Source organism: Ahaetulla prasina, chromosome 2, assembly GCF_028640845.1.
Source record: "Ahaetulla prasina isolate Xishuangbanna chromosome 2, ASM2864084v1, whole genome shotgun sequence".
Classification (NCBI taxonomy): domain Eukaryota; kingdom Metazoa; phylum Chordata; class Lepidosauria; order Squamata; family Colubridae; genus Ahaetulla; species Ahaetulla prasina.
In genome coordinates, this window is record NC_080540.1 from 233,145,298 (window position 1) to 233,167,985 (window position 22,688).

General features: G+C 34.4%; 1 protein-coding gene across 1 annotated transcript in view; it reads left to right on the forward strand.

The window, feature by feature from the left end:
* VPS13A (vacuolar protein sorting 13 homolog A) overlaps positions 1–22,688 on the forward strand; it is a 121,452-nt gene that overhangs the window by 48,863 nt on the left and 49,901 nt on the right. The window contains exons 30-44 of the mRNA XM_058165989.1: positions 885–1,001; positions 1,079–1,182; positions 1,732–1,899; positions 3,897–4,204; positions 7,435–7,582; positions 9,180–9,327; positions 10,030–10,157; positions 11,704–11,873; positions 15,534–15,757; positions 17,209–17,441; positions 18,176–18,268; positions 18,526–18,882; positions 19,636–19,737; positions 21,997–22,155; positions 22,255–22,516. Of these exons, the coding sequence (XP_058021972.1) occupies positions 885–1,001; positions 1,079–1,182; positions 1,732–1,899; positions 3,897–4,204; positions 7,435–7,582; positions 9,180–9,327; positions 10,030–10,157; positions 11,704–11,873; positions 15,534–15,757; positions 17,209–17,441; positions 18,176–18,268; positions 18,526–18,882; positions 19,636–19,737; positions 21,997–22,155; positions 22,255–22,516 (2,721 nt within the window). The remainder of the gene's footprint in view (positions 1–884; positions 1,002–1,078; positions 1,183–1,731; positions 1,900–3,896; positions 4,205–7,434; positions 7,583–9,179; positions 9,328–10,029; positions 10,158–11,703; positions 11,874–15,533; positions 15,758–17,208; positions 17,442–18,175; positions 18,269–18,525; positions 18,883–19,635; positions 19,738–21,996; positions 22,156–22,254; positions 22,517–22,688) is intronic.

The following is a 22,688-nucleotide window of genomic DNA, read 5'->3' on the forward strand; positions in this document are numbered from 1 at the left end:
CTGCATGTAGGAATCCACAAAAAGAAATCAATAGAGCAGAGGTGGACACCTTCCTCTTTTCCTGCTTTTGCAGGAGCGCACTGAATACTGGAGATTAAAGGAGGATTCAATGGGATTCAACCTTTCAGGACTTTGCATAACAAAAACAAAGCCCCTAGGGGAATCTACCACTCTTCCCCCATGCTCTTTCTCTCTCTTTCAACCAGAGGGAGAAATTGAAGCCGGGAACAGCTGTTTTTCGCTGTTTTCACCGGCTTTTACGATATCCAGTGCGGAGTGCCTTAAATTAGGCACCCAGCAAGAAAGGTGGAGCCAACCGGAAGCCCAATTTAGTAAGGCTTTTCGATATCAAACTTTGTATTTCTTCTTGTATTTCAGCCTTATTTCACATTCTGGGTGAAGAGATTATTTCAGGATTAATAGTTTCCATTTCTAAATCACTCAAGATAATTTTAAAGCTGCTGACTAATAGGTATTTTTATGTTCCAAGTGTCCATCTGAAAACAATTTTGGATTTTGTTGATGAAACGAGATAAGGAGAGAATTATACCTCTAAAAAATTAATTATATCCATGACTTGCTAAAACATTTATTATTTAAGAAAAGTTATCCCTTTTAAGCAGTTAAAAAAAATCTTTGTTAAAAACTGTATTATATCTGAAATAAAATCTTCATTTATAGTGAGAACAGATGGACCAAATGCCCTCCTACATATAAACAGTAATTCTTTGAAGTTCCTAGTTGTATTAGTGTTTTTTTAATTGTAGTCAGATGAGAAGGGTCTATAGCCCACTTCCCCTGATATATTTTATCATTGATTTCACCTCAGGAAATTCAACTTTCTATTGGAGTTATGTTTATTTGTAATTTTTAATTTCCCACAGGTTCAAAAAAATCAAAACATGAGGATGTTTGTGATCTCCATCTTTTGGTAGACATGAATTGTTTACGTATTTTTATAAGAGAACAGAAACGCTGGATCTCAGAAATTAGCATAGAAGGTAAAAATAAACAAGATTGTAGAGAAAAAGCTTTGAAAATGAGACTTTATTGACATTTATAATTTTATTATATGTAGGTCTTGATAGCCAAGTGATAATGAAGAAAGAAACAACTGAAATATCTGCTAAATTAAAAAATATAATTATTTTGGATTGTGATGTGACAGCACTTTATAAAAAGGTACAGATGTACTTTTAATGTGTTGATATTTACTAATTCAAAGATCAGTTGTGTTTTAGGCCTTAGGCTCTCTATAGAAAACAGTGTATTTGTAGTTTTAAATACTTATCTGCCCCGATTTAGTAGAAGATGCTTTAAATTATTTAATTTCTCAGATAAGAAAGTCCCCTTGAATATACTTTATAACAAAGACTACAGGCAAATTGCTCCTCTCAGTTTAACTTTATTGTTTGCATTCTATATCTAATTACTACTACAGTGCATATACTGGATTAGTCCCTATATTGTACAGATAGGAATTAGTTCATACCACAGATATTTTTTTTAAAAAAATCCTTTTTCCTGCCTTTAATATGTGCTGTATAGTTTGAAGATGATACATTTTCTTTCTAAAACTTCCCATTAATTCATTGGATCAAAGTCCATTTCATGAACATGAAGGATTACATGAATAGAAGGGGAGCCATAGAATTGTCTCATGGCATTTTTGATAAATACATAATTCTTTAAAATTAAAATATTTATACTGAAAATTGTTTTTATTTCAAGGCTCTGTATATAACTGGAAAAGAAGTTTTTAGTTTAAAAATGATTACATACACATGTGCCACTGATGGTGCTTCCTTTACCAATATGAATGCTGTTGACAGCAAGATTTATTTAACTGTTGGATGTATTCAAATTATTTTTGTCAACAAATTTGTTTCTGCAATTTTGGTAAGTCAAAACATTTCTTCCAATATTTGTGAACTAACACACAGCTTGGATGATTTTAAAGTAAATTTGTTTTGCTTGCTGTACACTATAAAAAGCTACTGAACTTATTTTAGCAGTCCCTGTTTATTTTCTATTGAACTGTGTATTGATAGAAGAGATTATTTAAACTGTATATTGTTAACTGTATATTGTTAATACAACTTTTCAGCTAAGCATTATCCCTGAGAGCAGTTTAAAATATAATTTGTTACATTATATTTAAACAATACATGCATTATATATATTACTTTCATGTTATTAAGTTCTACACTTAAGAGGTTCTGATGCACATCAGAGGTTAAGATTGGTGTAGCAAGAGAGAATATTTTCCTATTTGATGTGTGCAACTTTGAAGTAGAATCCTCAAAATAATGCAAAAAAGTTAGTTTATGGAAGAAGTGTAATTGTCTTCTAAATAAAGTTACTGCCCAAGAAATCGTGTATAATAAGGCCTCCTGGGAGGTGGCATATGGTTGGCTAAATAGTAATGTTTATTACAGGATGGTAAGGTGTCATTTGTTTTGAAAGAATAGTATCTATGCCCCCTTCTCAACAGACCATTGTTTCTTGGACAACTTTCATCTAGTCTCCATCCTTCTTTTTTTAGATCTTTTTTAACCCACCTTTATTTTTTTTTACATAAATAACTCAAGGCAGCAAACATAATTAATATTCCTTCCTCCTCCTATTTTCCTTACAATTCTATGAGTTAGGTTGGGCTGAAACACAATGATTGGCTCAAAGTAACCTAGCCAACCTTCATGCCTAGGGCAGGATTAGAAATCAGTGCCTCCTGGTTTCTTGCCTGGTGCCTTAACCATTACACCAAACTGGATCTCTTGATGGAAGGTTATTGAGAGAGTGGTAGGCACTCAACTTCAGAGTGCCCTGGATAGAGCAGTTTATCTGGACCTTTTCAGTCAGGGTGAAGACTAAACTATGTACTGCAACAATATTACTTGTGCTTATGAATGAGTTCTGAGTCCTTCGGGAGAAGGGCGGTATACAAATTAAATAATAATAATAATAATTATTATAATTATAATTATAATTATAATTATTATTATAATTATTATTATTATTAATAATAATAATATAATAATAATAATAATTATTATTATTATTATTATTATTATTATTATTATTATTATTATTATTATTATTATTATTATTAACTCAGGATGTGGGTGGAGCATCTATTCAAGCACTCCTGGTCCTCTCATTTGTATTTGATATCATTGACTATGGTATCATCAGGATTGGTTTGGGTTGTTGGGAATAGGTGGTATTGTCGTGTAGTGATTCTCCTCTTCCTTCTGTGACTGGTTCAAGTTAGGGTTGTGGGGAGGAGAAGTCCTCTACAGTGTGGAGTGTTTCAGGGCTCTAGCCTTATTTTCCTCTTTAAATCTATATGAGATTTCTGGAGAAGATCATCCAGCAATATAGCATGCAGTATTATCAGATACTCAGCTAGGTATCTCCAGCTGTGGTCTGGCCACTGTTCAGCTGTTGGCCCAGTGCCTGGAAGCTGTGAGGATCTGGATGGGGAAGAACCAGCTGTGAGTCAACCAAAATAAGATGGAGTAGCTTGGGAATTTTGGTTCTCCTGTTCTGGTTAGATATCGACTGGCTAGTATTCCATCAGATAAAACCAGTGTGCAGTTTGCGGCCTCTCCTAGACTTCTGCTCGTGCTTAAGATGCTTTCTGTGGGAACCATTGAGGAACTGGTACTTGCAAAATATGGTCCAAAAATGTTTGGATTGATTGGAGTGTACATTCCTACTTCTTTCAAATCTCTTTTCCTTAACATAACAAAATGCTTGTTCCTGAATTACTTAAATGTGAGAAGAAGATGATAACTGTAATGATAATTTGGAAAGCATATGGGTTAATACTGGCATATTAAATATGCCTATTATCCTTATTTATTGCTGAACTGTTTTTATTTAAATTCTAGGCTTTTATAAACAATTTTCAGATGGCAAAGGAAGCAATTACTGAAGCCACTGTTCAAGCTGCTGAAAAAGCAGCCACAGGTGTAAAGGAATTAGCTAAGCAGAGTTCCCGAATGGCACTGGACATTAACATTAAAGCACCTGTTGTCATAATCCCACAGTCAGCGGTATCTACTGATGTTTTAGTTGCTGATTTTGGTATGATCACCATAAAAAATGAGTTTATGCTTGTGAAAACAAAGCTTCGTTACAGTGTCCCACCAGTTCTTGACAGTATTTGTGTGAAGCTGAGTGAACTAAAATTATTCAGGTAAGTAAAAATGATTTCATAATTTTTCTAAATGTAATTTCAAACTAAGCAACTTAATTGGAAGAGTATGATATGGTGTGCTATAGTTAACAACCTCAGCTTTATATTGTATAACTACCAAAAAGTAATTTTGAAAGAAATTAATTCTGTACCTCCATCAAATTCAGACTTTCCTAGTTAGGGGTGAAATGATACTGGATCGGACCGGATCAGGCGAGTAGGTAGCAAAGACTGGGGTAGTTCGCCAAACCCGGAGCAATGGCTGGCTGGCCACGGCCCCGAACTGATCCAGGGCCCGCAGTCCTGCCATGCTTGCCTGCCTTACCGGCATCCCGGTGACCAGCTTGCGAAGGCAGGCAAGCGGAAGCCCCTGTGGAAGGCAAGCAAGCATGGCAGGGCTTCGGGAAAGGAAATAAGATGCGCGCCCCCCTCCCCCGCTTTGCCATCTCTTCCTCCTTGCCAGCAGCATCTACTTGGCCAATCTCCCCGCAAACTCAGCCGATGCTTCCACACCTGCACACACTTCCTTTTTCCCAACCAACCTCCCCACGCCCACGCAGCATCTGGTTCTGCAGTATAGCAGTCACGGAGGAATCGCCAACCCATCGGCAGGCACCGGGAGCCCAGGGGCAGAAAGCTGCACTTACGAGAAAGGGGACGGTCCTCTCTTCTTTATGGAACTCGACTTTGCCAGACTCTTCTCTGCCCACTCTTAACGCTACCAATGCCGATGCTGCTGGGAGACCAGCTGGACACGGCCGAATGACGGAGACGAGAAAAGAGAGGGTCTGAACCTTTTTTCAGCTGACTCGGAGCTCCCAGGCAGCCTGAAGGTCCTGCAATGAGGCGGATCTGGGCTAATGCCATTGCAATCCTGACCGTAGCCCGGATCCTAGGCACTTTCTATTAATTGTGGCAGGACAGCAAGCCTCATTCAGCTGCATCCATGCGGTCTCCCAGCAGCATCGGCGTCGGCAGCGTTAAGAGTGGGCAGAGAAGAGTCCAGCAAAGTCGAGCTCCATAAAGAAGAGAGGACAGTCCCCCTTCTCGTAAGTGTGGCTTCCCCCCCTCCCCTGGGCTCCCGGTGCCCGCCGATGGGTTGGCGATTCCCGCAGCTGCCTTACTGCAGAACCAGATGCTGCGCGTGCGTGGGGAGGTCGGGGGGGGAAGGAAAGGAAGTGCGAGGAGGTGTGAAAGCATCAGCCAAGTTTGCAGGGGGATTGGCAGAGTGGATGCTGCTGGCGAGGAGGAAGAGATGAAGTAGCAAAGCGGTGGGGATGGGGGGCAGCTTACTCCCTTCCCCGAAGCCCTGCCATGCTTTTTTTTTAATTTGCATTTATATCCCGCCCTTCTTCGAAGACTCAGGGCGGCTTACACTATGTTAAGCAATAGTCTTCATCCATTTGTATATTATATACAAAGTCAACAATCTGGGTCCTCATTTTACCTACCTTATAAAGGATAGAAGGCTGAGTTGGGACTTGGTGGGACTTGAACCTGCAGTAATTGCAAGCAGCTGTGTTAATAACAGACTGTCTTGGCAGTCTGAGCCACCAGAGGCCTGCCTTCCACACTGCCTTCCCAGCGGTCCCACAGACCCCTTGCCTTCCCCTCCGCCTCGAGTCCCGATGCCTGCATCCAGCCCATGACAGGGGACACTTTCTTCCTTCTCCCGCAGCAGCCGCTGCCATGCCCACCAAGCCACACCCACAGAACTGGTGGCAAATTTTTTTAGATTTCACCCCTGTTCCTAGTCATTCTTTTTCTCTTCTCCTTTTCAAAATAATTTTATAAGTTCAAATTAATTAAAATAGCTCCAAAAACCTTGATTATTTTGTTTGAAAGTCCTTTTCCTTGACAACCTGCCTCCTCAATTTAAATGTTGACAATAATAGAACAAAAATCCATTGTTGTAAGTCAGTGTAGATTTCTGCTGACAGTAGAGTAATATTTTTGCTTTCGGAACCCTTATGTCTGAAAAATCCACAGTCCTCAGTGACTTCCAAGTACTGAAGTAAAGCAAGAAGAATATAATGAATCTTTAGTGTATAGCAATTAATTCAAAATCATTCTTACAATCTAAATTGAGTTTTTCCAAAGTATGCTGAAGAATTAAATTAATTCATTAATTATATGTACAATTCTAAGGCAATAGTAACTTGGATACTAAACTTTCTCCATCCAGAAAGTTCCAAATTTCTTATCGTTTTCTGCTATATCCTTACCAACCTGCAAGGTACAAGGGGCATAGAAAAATAGAAAAAATGTTAAGCAATTTGCAGTGGATTTGAAGGGCAAATAATTGGGGGAATTTGGGGAAGAGGAAGAAGAATCTCCTGTTCTAGTCCAGACTTCTCTTTATGTAGTTTTCCTTTCTTTATGGCTAAAAGTCCCAAGATACTTCAGTTGCAAGAAAAGAATGCAAAACCAAAAGAACCTTAAAACCAAGCGGCGAGCCTGGTCCTCTTTCTAGCTGCTTCATGTAATTCTCGGCAGTATTTTTTTATTATTTAATGACAAAAATGACATATTTTTGTTCTTTTTATAACTGCTGATCTTCAGTATATATTTGAAAAAACATAAGTAGTTAAAAACAGGTCCAGATATGGTAATATGGACAGAGAAAAGGGAAATTTAAAGCTAATAAATGTCAACACCATATAACTAGAAACTTGCTCTATTATGATTTTTTTAAATAAATGTATCTCTCTTGAGCTTTAGACTAAAAAGTTAATATTGTTCAAATCATTAAAAGTTAATTATAAATAGTAAATGATGCATTCCACCATTGCTATAAGTTATGCCATTAGTTGATATATGAACAAATTTTAATTTTGGCACAATCCTAATATTAGATTCTAATATAAAGATTATTTCCCAATAAGCTTACATTCTTTGTCAGATTTGCTTGTTAAATACAAAGTTATGCTAGACATCAAGGTGAAGTTCCATAATTTATTTATCTGTTCTTCCAGAGAGCAAATCAAAAGTTTTTTCAAATAAAAGGCATATAAAATCCTTACATCTTCTGACATGTACAAAGCCAATTCTGTATATTTTGAAGGAATGTATGGTTTGGTAAAATGTTGTAATAATACTTTGCATTCTAATAGGATTACACCTTTCAGAATGTATTCATTCTACAGGGAATCGTAGTTAATTTAAATTGCTTTCCTGTTCCTAATTTTATTTAATGCATCACTTTGCATATTTTCCATTTTTATTTTCAGATCAAATATTATGAGTGGGTTATTACAAAATGAATTACAACTACTGCAGCCATTAAATCTTGAAGTTAAAGTTGAACGCAATTTAGCTGCTCTTTGGTATCATGAAATTCCTGACATTAACATATTTGGGCGTCTCAAGCCAATTAATGTAAGTTCTTTATTTAGATGTTTCCAAAAACCGATCCTATGCACAATTTGAACACAGATATTCTTAAAATATATTTTAAAAACATACTAGTAGCTTTTAACATGATTAATGTCAAATAGAATCCAAATATTTTATCTATGTTATTCATACTATGTTCATAGCTATATTTTGCAACTTAATACATAAAGGCAAGAAAAAAAAATAGGAAATAAGGTTTTGTGCTGTTTATGGAGATTCTCAGTCGTCTAGGTCATGGCTGCTTTTTGCTTTTTCAAAAGGCAACTGGACTTTATTTTGTTTTTCCTTGAAAACATTTTGTTTCTTATCCAAGAAGCATCTTTGAAAAAGCACTTTTGGGACAAAGTCTTGTGCTGTATCCAGGTTGACTTTGGGCAGACCCATTTTTTTTTAATTTTTTTTTTAGGATTTAGTCTGAGTCTTAAAATCTATTTTTTGCCAATGCCTGTATTTATTTATTTATTTGCTTGTTTGTTTATTTATAAGACTTCCCATCTTAAAACTAAACCCTGGGTTGTGGTTATAAAACCAAATAATATGCAAAATATTACACATATTTTATAAATTCAAACATCATATAAAAGATAGAAAGTGAAGCAAAAAATAGAAACAATAACAAAAATATTTTTCATAAATGTAAATGCTTGTATCATTGTACGTATCTATAGCTGCTCTCGGTCATTTGAGAGTGATTTGACATATAAAAGTGGTAAATAAGCCAGTAAATAAAAGGTCACACATGAACCATGGCATAAGGTATTATTCTAAAGTCCAATCCAATCATGAGGTGGATTTAGAACTCTCCTGATCTGTATATACATGCACCTGTAGACATATTCCATATATATTCTGAAGACACCCACTTAAGGATTAAGGAGTAAACAGTAAGAACGGAGAAAAATGAAATTCAAAAAGTACAGACAGTGGCAATTGTTAACAAAATAGTTGTTTATATTAGCAAAGATACTGTGCTAATAGGGGACTCAGTGGCTAAGATGCTCAGCTTGTCGATCGAAAGGTTGCCAGTTCAGTGGTTCGAATCCCTAGTGCCACGTAACAGGGTGAGCTTCCGTTATTTGTCCCAGCTTCTGCCAACCTAGCAATTCGAAAGCACGTAAAAAATGCAAGTAGAAAAATAGGGCCTCCTTTGTTGGGAAGGTAACAGTGTTCTGTGCGCCTTTGATGTGTAGTCATGCTGGCCACATGATCACGGAGACGTCTTCGGACAGCACTGTCTCTTCAGCTTTGAAACTGAGATGAGCACCACCCCCTAGAGTTGGGAATGACTAGCACATATGTGCAAGGGGAGCCTTTACATTAATGGGCTAATGAGAGAAATGAGGGATTTTGGCAAAAGGAAAGGAGAAATCATTTTTTACTGCATAAAAACATTCATAGGACAACTTTTATTGCGAAGTCATATTTGAAGTATTCCTGTAAATTAATGATTGACATTGAAAATGTAAATACATTTTAAAAATAGAAATTATGATTTTTCAAGTGTGGAAGTGGTAAGTAATAATTTCAAACGTTGTCAAGCAAAAATAATGCTTTGTATTACCTGCTTTTTCCCTTAAAGCTGATTCTCAGTGAAGCAGATATAACTACAATGTTGAGAACTTTGAATGAAAATTTAGGAGATAGTTCTGAATCTCCATCTGTACAAGAAAAAAAAGACGTGCTAAGCATTCATAGTGGAGCTGCAAGTGTCTCCCAGCATTCTGGAGGTATTTTATTTTAAGTTAAACTAATTCTTTTTTGCTAGTAAAACATAATTGTTTTGCTCTTTAACCAATTAATAATTCATATTGGTTGAAGTGATTGTCTTAGAGTTGTATAGTTATATTAGAGCATATATATATGCTTAGAAGTAGATTTATTTAGTGAGACCTGATTAAAAACCTCTTCAGGGTTTATTCAAAATACTCTTCTCATATTTATTGTGAGCAGAAGTTGCTGTTGGCACCAAACACCTTGTTATTCCTTCTACATATAAAGAGAAACTATCTGTTGTAGAGATCCTTTTCTATCCGTAGAGGGTTTCCAGGTGATTACAGACCTTGATTTTTCAATCAGCCTCAATCGTCTGGGGAGCCTGCATGGATAGTAGAAGTTCAGCTATACAGATGGTCATCCTTTACATGTGGTGAGTGGCGAAAGGATAATGGAGTTACCATGCTTCTTCCCATTTTCCTTGCATGCAGTCAGACTATCCCTGACTATCTGAATGTTTTAAGATGCACAGTTTTACAACTTTGGATACTGCAGGCCATTTTTCTGATGAAAGCTTTTCATAGCAATAGTACTTAATACAATTTATTCAGTTAAAAATATTTCTCTTTTAAAATGTTCTGGGTTAAAAACTTCACTTTCTAGATACTTAATATATCTTTTGTATATATTAATTTGCATGTCTCTAATGTTTAAAGCTGGAGCAACAGTGGTGACGTCAGCAGTGGTGGAAATGCATTCCTTGGTTAAAGTAAAAACAACATTAAAATTAGACTTTCAGTTTGATTCCCTGACTCTAGTTTTGTACAGCCCACATTCCAAGCAGGTAAGGAAAATACAGACTTTGAAATTAAGTCATTGTAACTTTTCAACTGGCTTGCTATAATTGCATAATCTTACTTTATGGATACTTACACAATGGAGCAAGCATTTATCCATTCAAATCTAATAACGAAATTTAAAAAAAAGTTATAATGATAATTGCTGGATAATGAAGAATTAGTTTTATTATTGTTTTGGTCTTCTGTATGAGTACCTTTTGAACAGTAAAAAGAATGTGTGTACTTATATTTTGTTTCATTAAAAAAGTTAAATTATTTGGACATAATCCATATTTTTGATGTGCTTGTTATCTAATTCACATCAATGCCACCTATGCAGCACAACAGACTGTATGTTTATTCAATCTACTTTAAATCTCTTATTTAGTTGAAAGAAAGACAACCTGAATTTAAGATAACACTCCATTACAAAAGAAGAATAGACAGTACACATAAATACATAAGCACATACAAAAATCTTGTACAAGGTACAGCTTCCCCTTGTTATCCTTAAGATGCCATCTGTATACTACTAAAACTCTCTTCATGATCCTTAACAGAATGAAACGGTGCATCATAAAAGCAACAAATTTTGAATCAATGTATCTCAAATGGACTAACTTACAGAGTGCACCCCAAATCTGGGAATGAAATTTGGGAAATTTGGCTGTTTCAGTGCTACTAGGTGCTGCTGCTGCTGTCACATGATCTTCATTTTCAACAGTCTGTGACAGGTTACCAGTTCTCCCACCCTTCCCCACCTAGCAGCAGCCATTTACCTGCTTGCTGGAAAGGGAAGGAGAGTGAAACAGAAAAACGAACTCCCTTGTATCCTTCGTGGCCCATATCAGTCTCCCTTGTGCTGTCTGACCTGTGCTGCCGGCTAGTGCATTTTCCTTGACCCATGCCACCTTTCCTGTTTTTCTTCTCAGACCACATACCATCTCTTGTAGATTACCATGTGCCCTTCATGATCTGTGCCACTTCCCTGTGCACCTCCCCTGTCCTGCGTGGCACTTCTTAGACAACCCCACACATCCTTTCTGATACAAGTCAACCTCTAATAAGAGAAATTGAAGAACCAGTTTGGTGCAGTAGTTAAGGGACCCAGTTGGAAATTTGGAAACTGTGAGTTGTAGTTCTGTCTTAGGCACAAAACCAGCTTGATGAGTTTGGGTCAGTCCCCCTCTCAGTCCTAGGAAGGAGTCAGTGGAAAACTACTTCCAAAGAACCTTCCAAGAAAAGTACAGTGACCAATCCAGGCACTCACTAGATATTAACACTGAATATTTTGAAAAAGTTTCCACGAAATTGCAAAGAGTTGTCCAGAACAATTGTCAAAGTCAAGACTGACTTGAAGGTAGGTAGGTAGGTAGGTAGGTAGGTAGGTAGGTAGGTAGGTAGGAAGGAAGGAAGGAAGGAAGGAAGGAAGGAAGGAAGGAAGGAAGGAAGGAAGGAAGGAAGGAAGGAAATTTGTACATTTCTTGTGTAAATTGTTTGTTTACTGTATTAAGCAATGTACTGTATTGATTTTTTTTCTTTTCAAAACAGCCCCACGTTAAGGATGAACGAGATAATAGTCTGAAACTTGCAGAATTTAAATTACTGTTAATCGCTGCTGCTGTCAAGATGTTATCAGATGGGTCACTGAATGCTTCAGTTAAGTTAACAAACTGCACCTTAGATGATAAACGAGAAACTCTACAGAAGGCTACACCAAGGTGCTCATTTTTTCCTCCAAAAGAATAAAACTTTAAATTGTTTATGTTGAATATTTGTGCTGACAGTAACAAAAAATGTGCTGACAAATGTTAAGTGAGATTAAAAAATGATATTTTAAATGCATGCAAATGATTTTTACTTATATAAAAGAGATGTGTAGTTTTCACTGCTTCTAATACTTGGGACAGCTTGTTGAGTGGGTGGTGGTGGAGGCACCTTTTCTTCCTTACCCTCCAAAAGGCTAAACATTTGAATTTAATTAGTAAGTGCAAATTCATAGTTGTGTAAAACACAATAAAATTACACATTAATATAGTTGCATCTGAAGTTCTAGCTAGCTTAATGGTATTGGATCAAGAATGTAGATTCTTGGAATATGAGTACATGCATTCATGGAAAAGGATGAAATCTAGTGGAGTTTCCTGATGAAGGAAGACAGATACTTGCTGATTTTTTTTTTCATTTCATCTAATCTTATTATGTTACGACTTTTGGTTTGACGTCACAGTGACATTGGATGCGAGGAGCGGAGCTCAGTGAACTCGTGCTGAATCCTCCTTATTGGAGGCCCTTCCAAGAGGCTAGAGTCACCCTGTAGGGGTGACAAAGAAAAGAGAGGCACCCTGCAGGGATGGACCCAGGGATTCCCTCCCATCCAATGACAAAAAAGAGAGGCAGCCATTATGGATGCCATGAAGCAGGGCCAGCCGAAGAAACAAAGAATGTAGTGGAGTGGTGTAAATGAACAGTAATTGGAACTTGGTGAGGTGATTCTTTTTTTACCTAGAACCTAACCTCAAAGAAAATAACCCGTGGAAAAGAGGATTTTGAAATTTGAAATGCTTGTCAAAGCGGTGAATAATTACAAAGAGAAAAAATATAGACCCGGGGAAAAAAGGAACTAAAGGGAGAGCACAAAATCTTTAAAATATAGAACAATTGGATTTTTAAACTTTATTGGCAGTGTTTTGGTAAGGCATTTTAAAATGCTGGAGTTATTTGTCTAAATATTGACTATTTGCAAAAAACTGAAATATTTATCAGATTTTATACAACGTTGAAATTTAAGATGAAGGCGCCATCTACTGGTGAATGGAATATATACTAAACTTCTACAACCTTGGGAAGTACTGATAAGACAAAGGGGGGGGGAAGTGGAAATAAATAACACCTGGAGGACTGCTGTGCTATCTACTGTTCTGTATCTGTCTACTTCATGGATATTGGAGGTTTAACTGTGAGATTATGGAAGACATCTAAAGAAAATGACTTTTAAATGCCAAGATCTATGACTGAATTTAGAGTGGACTTAAGGAGACATTTGGAAATCTTCCTGGATTACCTAAATAGAACTAATTGACTGACTGGGACACAAAGAACTATAACTATTGCATTCCCCTGAGGAGCAACACTAGGATTGAGCAAATGGTTTCTCAACTAGCTGAGGTCATAAACAATTGAGACTTTGGGATAATGGCAAACTACTGACAGGCTATTGAGCAATATTTGGACCTAGCAAAATAAGACAAGATGTTGCATCAGGGGGAAATGAGTGGATTTCAAAAAGAAATGGTGTTGATGCACCAAAGTATTTATGATAGGTTGATAAAGAATCACAGGGAAATAAAAGACTTAATATATGACATTGTGGGGAAATCAGAAAATCAACAAGGGACAATGAATAAAGATCATAAAACAGGAAATAGAAGAGATAGTAGAAATACCAGAGGAAAAGACAGAACAGATAAATCAACAAATAAAACAAGAAGAGAAGAAAAGACAATAAAGACTTATGAATCAAATAAGGGACAATATATCAAAAATGGGATTGGATAAAAAGAAATATATTTTTGAAGAGAAGATAGAAGGATCTGCTCCGTACCTCCGGAGGATCTGCTTGGGCAGAATATAGTAGAGATGGAAGAAATATTTGGGTTAAATAAACTTATGTTACTTTAAATATTGTTTGAGAAGATCTTCAAATTTAGAGCACTATTGTGGGGCTATTAGAATAAATGAACTGGCAAAAATTATTTCTTATTTTTGCTCAGTGGAAGTTTAGATCGAATAATGGGAATTAGTACCATTAAATATGTAGAGGACCTCTGCCACCTAAATCAATTTAGGACAATTTGGATATATGTGTGCTTCAGTACATACAAAAAGTAGTGATTTAACCATATTTTTAGTTTCAAAATTTGGAAATCACATTTGTGGGCCTTACTAACTTGCTATGCCACCCGTCTCACAAATAGTGACTACATAATCAGTGGTGTTCAAATGAAGTTGATGAGAATCTTGAAAGCAGATTTAGGAAATATTTGAATTGATATATGAATATTCTATAAATGACAAAGTTTTGCAAGGATAGAAGAATATGGAGAAGTATAGTGTATGGTATTAATATAAAAAATTGAATTGAATTGAATTGAATTTTTTATTGGCCAAGTGTGATTGGACACACAAGGAATTTGTCTTGGTACATATGCTCTCAGTGTACATAAAAGAAAAGATACCTTCATCAAGGTACAACACTTACAACACTTAATGATAATCATAGAGTACAAATTTAACACTTAATGATACAACACTTAATGATAGTTATAGGCTACAATTAAGCAATCAGGAAACAATATCAGTATAAGTCGTAAGGATACAAGCAACAAAGTTACAGTCATAAGTGGAAGGAGATGAGTGATGGGAACGATGAGAAGATTAATAGTAGTGCAGATTTAGTAACTAGTTTGACAGTGTTGAGGGAATTATTTGTTTAGCAGAGTGATGGACTTCGGGAAAAAACTGTTCTTGTGTCTAGTTGTTCTGGTGGGCAGTGCTCTATAGTGTTTTGAGGGTAGGAGTTGAAACAATTTATGTGCAGGATGTGAGGGCTCTGTAAATATTTTCACAGCCCTCTTTTTGACTTGTGCAGTATACAGGTCCTCAATGGAAGGCAGGTTGGTAGCAATTGTTTTTTCTGCAGTTCATAGTAGAACTATGTTTAACTATGTTTTTTTCCCCCCCTTATCTGCCATTTTTGTTTTTTTCTCTATTATTTCTCACTTGCCTTCTGGACTAAGCCTTAATGTGGGCTGTTAAAAATGTTTAATAAATATATGTGCATATATAATTGTTTCAAGTTGTATTCTATATTTCCATACCTGTGAAATTCAAGGCAATTAGCAGACAAAAATAACCAAATAATATAATCCCAAAGAATTTTTAAAAAATTGGTTTAATACCAGGAACATCTACCTGAAAAATGAAGGTTGTAGACATATTAAAAGTTTTTTAAAGGTTCATAAAAGTGATAGCAATTCCCCTGATATATATATACTTAACATATTCATCATTCCAAAGTACTCTTTAGGTTTGGCCAAAATAGATTTTTTAAATTTTTTTTTAATAACAGTTTGAAATGTAAGAGGATTAGAACTCTGAAAGGAAACTTTGATATATATAAAGCTTTAAAAGATGGCATAAAGCATATTTGTTTCTCAAAGGCCATTTAAATAACTATGGAATTACAAACTGAGAGCAAAAAGTAAGATGGATATACTTCCAGATTTCATAATTTTATGTGATTTAAGAGCTATCTTTAAGATTATGCACACATATTTTATTATTGATATTATGTTTTATAAGTTATTATTGTCTTTCAGAATGGTAGAAATGAAACATGGATCTGAAAAGAAAGTCATGGTGAATATAAGCTATAAACAGGGGAGAGATGGCACCACTGTTGTGGACACAATTGTTGAGGAAACCTATCTCTGTGCTAGTGTAGAGTTTCTGCTTGCTGTTGCAGAAGTATTTCTAAATGCTAATGCTGAAAGCACTGCTGCAAATAAAAACTTCAGGCAAACACTGTCTACAAAAGAACAAGGTCAGTAATTGGTACCAATATATTTTAGGTACTGATTAATACCTTTGACTTCATTATGAGGCTATAACTTTGTATGATGCTGTGATAAGCATTTTACTCAGTAATTTTATATTTAAATTAGATTTATGCTATACTTCAAGTGTTCCTACATTTAAATTTTGCTGAATTGAATATAATTGTAAGGGGTTATGTGATTCCTTGCTGTGCAAGTCATCCTTGTTTCTGAGGTCACTGTCAGAGAATTAACAGAGTGTTCTAAAGCATGTGAAATAAAAGTCAGTAAGTTATCATTTTGAAATTCATTGTTTATTAAACTATAAGTGAAAAAAGAGGAAAATGCAGGCTGCTATTTACAGTTGCAGTGTACAGCATGTCTTGAAATTAAAGAAATAGAAATATTCTAGATCCAGAGCAATAAAATAAAGATAGAGGCAAAAATCTACAGTGAATATTTTTATTCCAAAGTTTATAAAGATTATTAATTTTTGTTAAAGCTGCAGCATTGAAATATTTTAACATTCATAAAAATGAATGGGGAAAAAACATACTACAGACTATAAAGCTGTCCTTTATTACAGTGGCTCCCAACCTTTTGGGCACCAGGGACTAATTCCGTAGAGAGGTTTTTCTGCGGAGAGGAGGGAACATGATTTCGCATGCTGCCTGCATTTCGCAGATGGGCCTTCTCTTGTTTGCACGGACCTGTGTTATTAGACAGCACTACAATTTTTTAATGGAAATAGTTTGACTCTTTAAAAACAATGTTTTTCACACAAATGGGTATGCCAGGGTACACAAACATAGATCTAAAGATTAAAAAGAATATTTTCATCATCATAATTACTTCATTCATAGGAAAGGGGATTTTTTGGGGTGATGAAAAACATTTTACATTCTGTTAATAACTCTAATTTGCTTAGTTGTATTTTAGAATGCCTAGAAACTTTTAAGTCAGCTCCATAAAATCTTATAAAACAATTAAAATTTAGGTAAATGTAGATGAAGTCATTAGGACTTGCATTCTTAAGAATACATGGAAAATGAAATCTTTACTGATTTGGTAAATTTTTAAAAACCGCATTCTTAAGTCAATAATTTTTTACAGGAGGTTATCTAGCTAAAACTTATGTTTTCTCTGAAAAACAGATTTGACATTTCTATCAAATAATATTAAAGTAGAACCATATGATATAGGAGGCAAGATACTACTTGACATAATCTTAGACCAGTTATTTATATTAATTGTCAATGTTTATTTGAGTTCTGTTTCAACTTTAAGTCTTGCTAGAACCTGATTTGTTTTCTGATATTTTACATATTCTATCGATAAAATTGTTCATTGTGAATATTTCCAACATTTTTAATTAAAAGCAAGAATTAGTGAGATAAATACATTGGACAGTAAAAAGATATACTTACAATCTTACTAAATAGATGCATTACATTTTTAGCTCCTGTACAGTCAGCATCCACAATGGAAATAAATCTTACTGTTAAAAATCCTGATATAGTGTTTGTGGCTGATTTAACTCGAAAAGATGCTTCTGCATTGGTAGCTACAGCACAGTGTGAAATCTCCATAAAAAGTGCACCTGGAATGTATAAAATGACAGCTGTTGTCGAAGACGTAAATGTGAAAGCTTGTCCATTTTTTCCAGCTCTGAGGAAAGGAAATATTACCACGGTAAGATTTTAAGATAACCTGATCTAAAACTGAAATCTGCCGTAGTGCTATGCAATTTCAAGTGAAAGCAACGTACTTGGATTGGCTATATATATGTAGCAATAGTCAAGTTCTCTCTTGTTATTAAGATGGCGGGATGGGTAAATTGGATAGATAAATAGAGTGATTGCTTTCTCTATTTTCTTGCTTGCTTGCCTTAAAGATTGTGTCATTCTATCAATTACACTTTTCAATTAGTAATTCAATTGAAAATTATACAGTCAGTAAAAAAAATAAAAACTAACATTTCTATGGAAGCAGGGTTGTATATGAAACAATAATAATTAAAACGCCAATATCATGACTGAGAGGAAATTAAATGGACTAAGCTCCCTGGTTTGATTCAATAATTACAAGTTGCTGTTCTGATTTTGAAGTGTTGTTGGAAAAAGACTTTTGATCTATAGCCATATCACTAACCATGTCTCTGATATTGCATACACAATTCATACTCTGACATTAGGAATTATGTATATAATTTTTTGACAGCTACAATATGTAAATGAAAACTTACGCATATAGCAGCAGATTGACTTCATGGAAGCTTACTTACTTCCTATCAAATGATCATAGAGAAACCAGTTTCTAAAATACATTGTTTGATTTATTTGCAGCATCTATTACCATTTTTCTGTAGAAATTTACATTCTTAACATGCAAATATTTATATTAATGTATTTATTATTTGATTCCAGGTATTACAACCATGTGATCTTTTCTTTAATATGATGCAGTCAGGTGAAGAACCACAGAAAGCTGAGCTTTCAATAAAATCTCTAACTATTAAGGTATGTTAAATATTTCTACATTTATATTAACCTTGGGACTAAATATAATGATATTTTTAGTCTTATATGAGCTATAGAAATAGATTTTTTTGTATAAGCTTAACTCTGGTGTTAAATAAATGTTACATAATTATTTAAAGTGGACTCGTTTATTTCAAACACAAATAATTCTCCTTATATTGTTATATCTAATAATTTAGTAATTTCTTCATTCTCTAATTTTTTAAACTCCATAATTTTCTTTTTTTTAAAATTAGGTGTCACCTATTATCATAAATACAGTTATAACTATCACATCAGCACTTTTCCCAACCAAAGAGACTTCAGAAAAAGATCTTAGCCCAGTACCGCCAGATCTTTGGGATAAGAAGAATATTAAAAATCTAAATATGTGGTTTCTTGAAGAGTCAATTGAAAACAAAGATCCTGTTTCTGTAGCTGAGTTGATTCCTACAGGAGAGTCATTAACAATGAAAATTGAAACTGTTGTTATAACTCTTGAAGCTGGAGTTGGTCACAAAACAGTACCAATGCTTTCAGCAAAATCCTCATTTTCTGGAGAAGTCAAAAATTGGAGTAGTCTAATCAATCTCTCATCACGTCTTGAACTAGAGGTCAGTACAATGTTCAAAATATGCTTCACCTTAAAGGCTACTTAAAAATAATTATGCAGTAGGATATTTAGGTTGGCATTTTTCCCTACTATTTTAAATTCAGTAAAAAGTTCTACTACTACCAGATAGCTGTTGAATAATCTACATTAAACTAAGAATAGTATTTCTTAAGCTATATTTACATTGATGCATTGATTACATTGATCTTCAGTGCCTTTCTCAACTTCCATTTTACCACAATACAGATAGTTCTCAATTTAGGACCAGTCATTGCAAGTCCCTGTCCCCTGCCACCCCATGATCATTCAACTACTTTTCAAGCCCTTGGCAACTGGCCCGCATTTATGGCTGTTTGTAGCATCCTGCGGTTGTGTGACTGTGATTTACAACATTTTTGCTAAAACCCAGCATTTACTTACTTTTGCCAAACATCCCGTAGCAAACAATGGGCTTGCTTAACAACTACACAAATGGTTGCAAAATTGGGTCAATAACATGATGACCCTTTTAACATTTTTACAACTTTGTCGAAGTTAAGGACTACTTGTACAAACATCCAAAATGGAGACTTCACTGTGATGACAAGCCAGAAAAGAGAGTGTAGAGGCATTCTTCATCCAGTTTCCTCTTCTTCCTTATATTTTATATAGTAAAGGATGAACTTTATCTTTTTTTATTGCTCTTCACTTTCAATTCATTCAAATTGATATAACCTAATTTTCACACTTGAAATACACTAATTTGTATTTTCAGGTACACTATTTCAATGAAATGTTTGGTGTTTGGGAACCATTACTTGAGCCTCTAGAAGTAGAAGGCAGTGATGAATTCAGACCATGGGTTCTAGAATTAAAGGTATGGTTTAGAATTATAATTTCACTTGAGTGTAGGATAGATATGTTAACAAATATAGTAATGTTCTTTATGATCTGTCATTGTAATAAAAATGTTAAATATTTGATCTTGTTAAACTTATTTGAGAAGAATTATTTCTTGCTTGTTACTTTTAAGTAGAAATGTTTCCTTGTTTTAGAACATAATTCAGTGTATTCCTAACTCCAAAGCTGATGTAAAGGTGTATTAAAGTCCACTGACTGTTTAATCTCTCCATAGTAATTTGTGTTCTGGACTGAAAAAAGTACAGTTTGAAACTTTCTATTCTTATATACTCCACTTTGGAAGAATGTGATTGTGAAATATGAATGTGTTTATTATATTTTTGTTGCACACAGGTTTATCTCCCTCCAGTAGCCTAATACATTATGTTACATTCTAAATGGCTATCCAAAATCTTCCTTTTATTCTAATCGTTGTTAGTTTACAGAGATTGTGTTTTATTGTGTTGAGTGTATTTGAAAGCACTGTATCTATTAAAATGTTTCTCTGTATTTCAGCTTTCTGCTCCAAAGACACCTAAACTATTATAATGTTAGCATTTTTGTAATCAATATGTTAGCTGAAACAAAAATTCCCAAACAAGTTATATATTTATTATCCTTTGTCCTGATATTTTCTTATGAGAAATGATGAGCTAGCGAAGACAAGTGAAGACAATGTTGTGGCCATGATCAAAGCACCAGCAAGTAGTCTGGTCTTTCCAGATAAGATACATCTCTGTGTATTGCTTAACACAGTGTAAGCCGCCCTGAGTCTTCGGAGAAAGGCGGGATATAAATGCAAATTTAAAAAAAATACTCTCAACCACGGCAGAGTCTTTTTAAGATCACTGGGTTTGGTAACCTCACTTTTTAATCAGCTTTGGAAATTACCTGTTTAATTATTAAAATCTTTGTTTGTGAGATTCCCTTCATTCTAGAATAAAAGAAAAATTAACTATAGGAACTTAAAGAATTTGAAATAAATAGTATAAAACTAAATAACACTTTAATTCAAGAAAGTTATACATGATTAAAAGACCAGACAAGTTTGGAATACTCGGACTTTTGCTATAAAATGTTAGAAATAATTATATAAATAAATAAATAATGTTTTCAAACTAAATTGTTTTGTCTACTTAAATTCATAACAGAAATTGGAGACTTTGAGAAATTGGACATTAGAAGGGACTATTTATTCCAGGCACAAAAGGAAAAAGAAAGAAAAAAGGAGAGAAAGGTTTACCTTTAGTCTTTAGTCAGAATTGGGACAAAATGACAGAAAATGTTATGACATTTGAAATACTGCAGGAGATATTTGAAGACTGGGAACAGAAACTAGGAGTTGCCATGTCAGCGCTGATGTCTGTTTCTATGGATCTCATACATCCAAAAGATGTTAAAGAAGAAAGTACAGATGTAAAAAACAACAACCAAATATTTATAAGATAAACAGCCGAAACGAACCTCATCAGATCCAGAAAAAATAGAAAATAAATTGTTTATATGCAGGAAAAATTTTAAAAAATGGGCATTATAAGATAGAGATGACATTTAAAATGGAAATGCAAATGTTACTCGAAGATATGGATAATTGTTCTTTACTATATTTATCAAAGAAATTTTCTAAAGCCTTAAAGAATCCTTTAAGATGGGGCGGAAAACTGAAAAAAGATCGAATCATTCAACATCTTAATAAATTAATTACTCGAAGAAAAAGGAAGGAAAGGAAATTTGGTTTGCTTGACAAGGTTAAAAATAAAACATGTTTCTATAAAATTCTGGGTACCATTTTTTCTGGCACTAGAACTGAAATATTAATACTTTATGGATTGTATATGAATAAGGAATGTGTTACGGGAAGACACTTATATGTAACCTTATAAGGAGTGAGTTTGTACTTGGGATGAAAATCAAAAATCACTTCTTTAAATATTATTTTTATTTATTAAATTATATTTAATATTTATTTTCAATTTTTTTTCTATTTTCCCTTTTTATTTAGTACATCAACTCTATGTTTTTCTTTTCTTAGTTTAGTTTATATAGTCTTTATTTAAAAAAACTTTTAATAAAGATTATTTTTAAAAAGATATATTTATTATATTTCTTCCCACCATCTTGTATTATTTAATAACACTTTTAATGAATTAGGCTAACTTTACAAAGCATTCTAAACTTCAAATAACTTTCACTTCTAGTTTCTAATTTTACATGTCCCAAATATTTTCTCTTTAAGATGAAAAAGAAAAACAAAAAAGCCTTTGTTGAATCAGTGGCAGAAGAAGAACACTATAAAGTGCCAGAATATAAAACAGTAATAACTATTTATTCTCAAAATCAGCTAAACATTACTTTATCCAAATGTGGGCTATTAATGTTGACTAATCTAGGCACGGTAAGTGAAATTTAAATTTGGATTTGGCCTTAAGTGAAGAAAGTCATCTATAGAAAAAGTTATTAATTTGAAATTTTGTTGATTTATTATTCTTGTTAGGCATTTGCAGAAGCAGCTACCGAGTCTTCAGAAATATTCAAAAAAGATAGGGCCCCTTTTGTATTAATAAATTCCTTAGGAGTCTCCGTCACTGTTTTGCCTAGTGAATCCTTCAGTGTTCTTAATATTGAACCAACAGCAAATTTATTTCATCTTGAAGATGGACAAAGTCTAAACATGGAATATATCAGAACTAAAAGTGAGCAAGACCAATTCACAGCAATGACCACTCTAAGCAGCAAGGTATTCTACATTTGGCTCAGTAAGTATACTTGAAATGTCTATTAGTAAACATCTAAATGTATATGATGCAATCATGGTGTTTAAGAAAAGTTTTAAAGTAACTTAAGTCTATTTAAATAACTAGTGTATGTAGTTCTAACTGGTAGTGCAGTGATTAGCCTGCAGTATAGCAAGCTAACTCTGCCGATAGC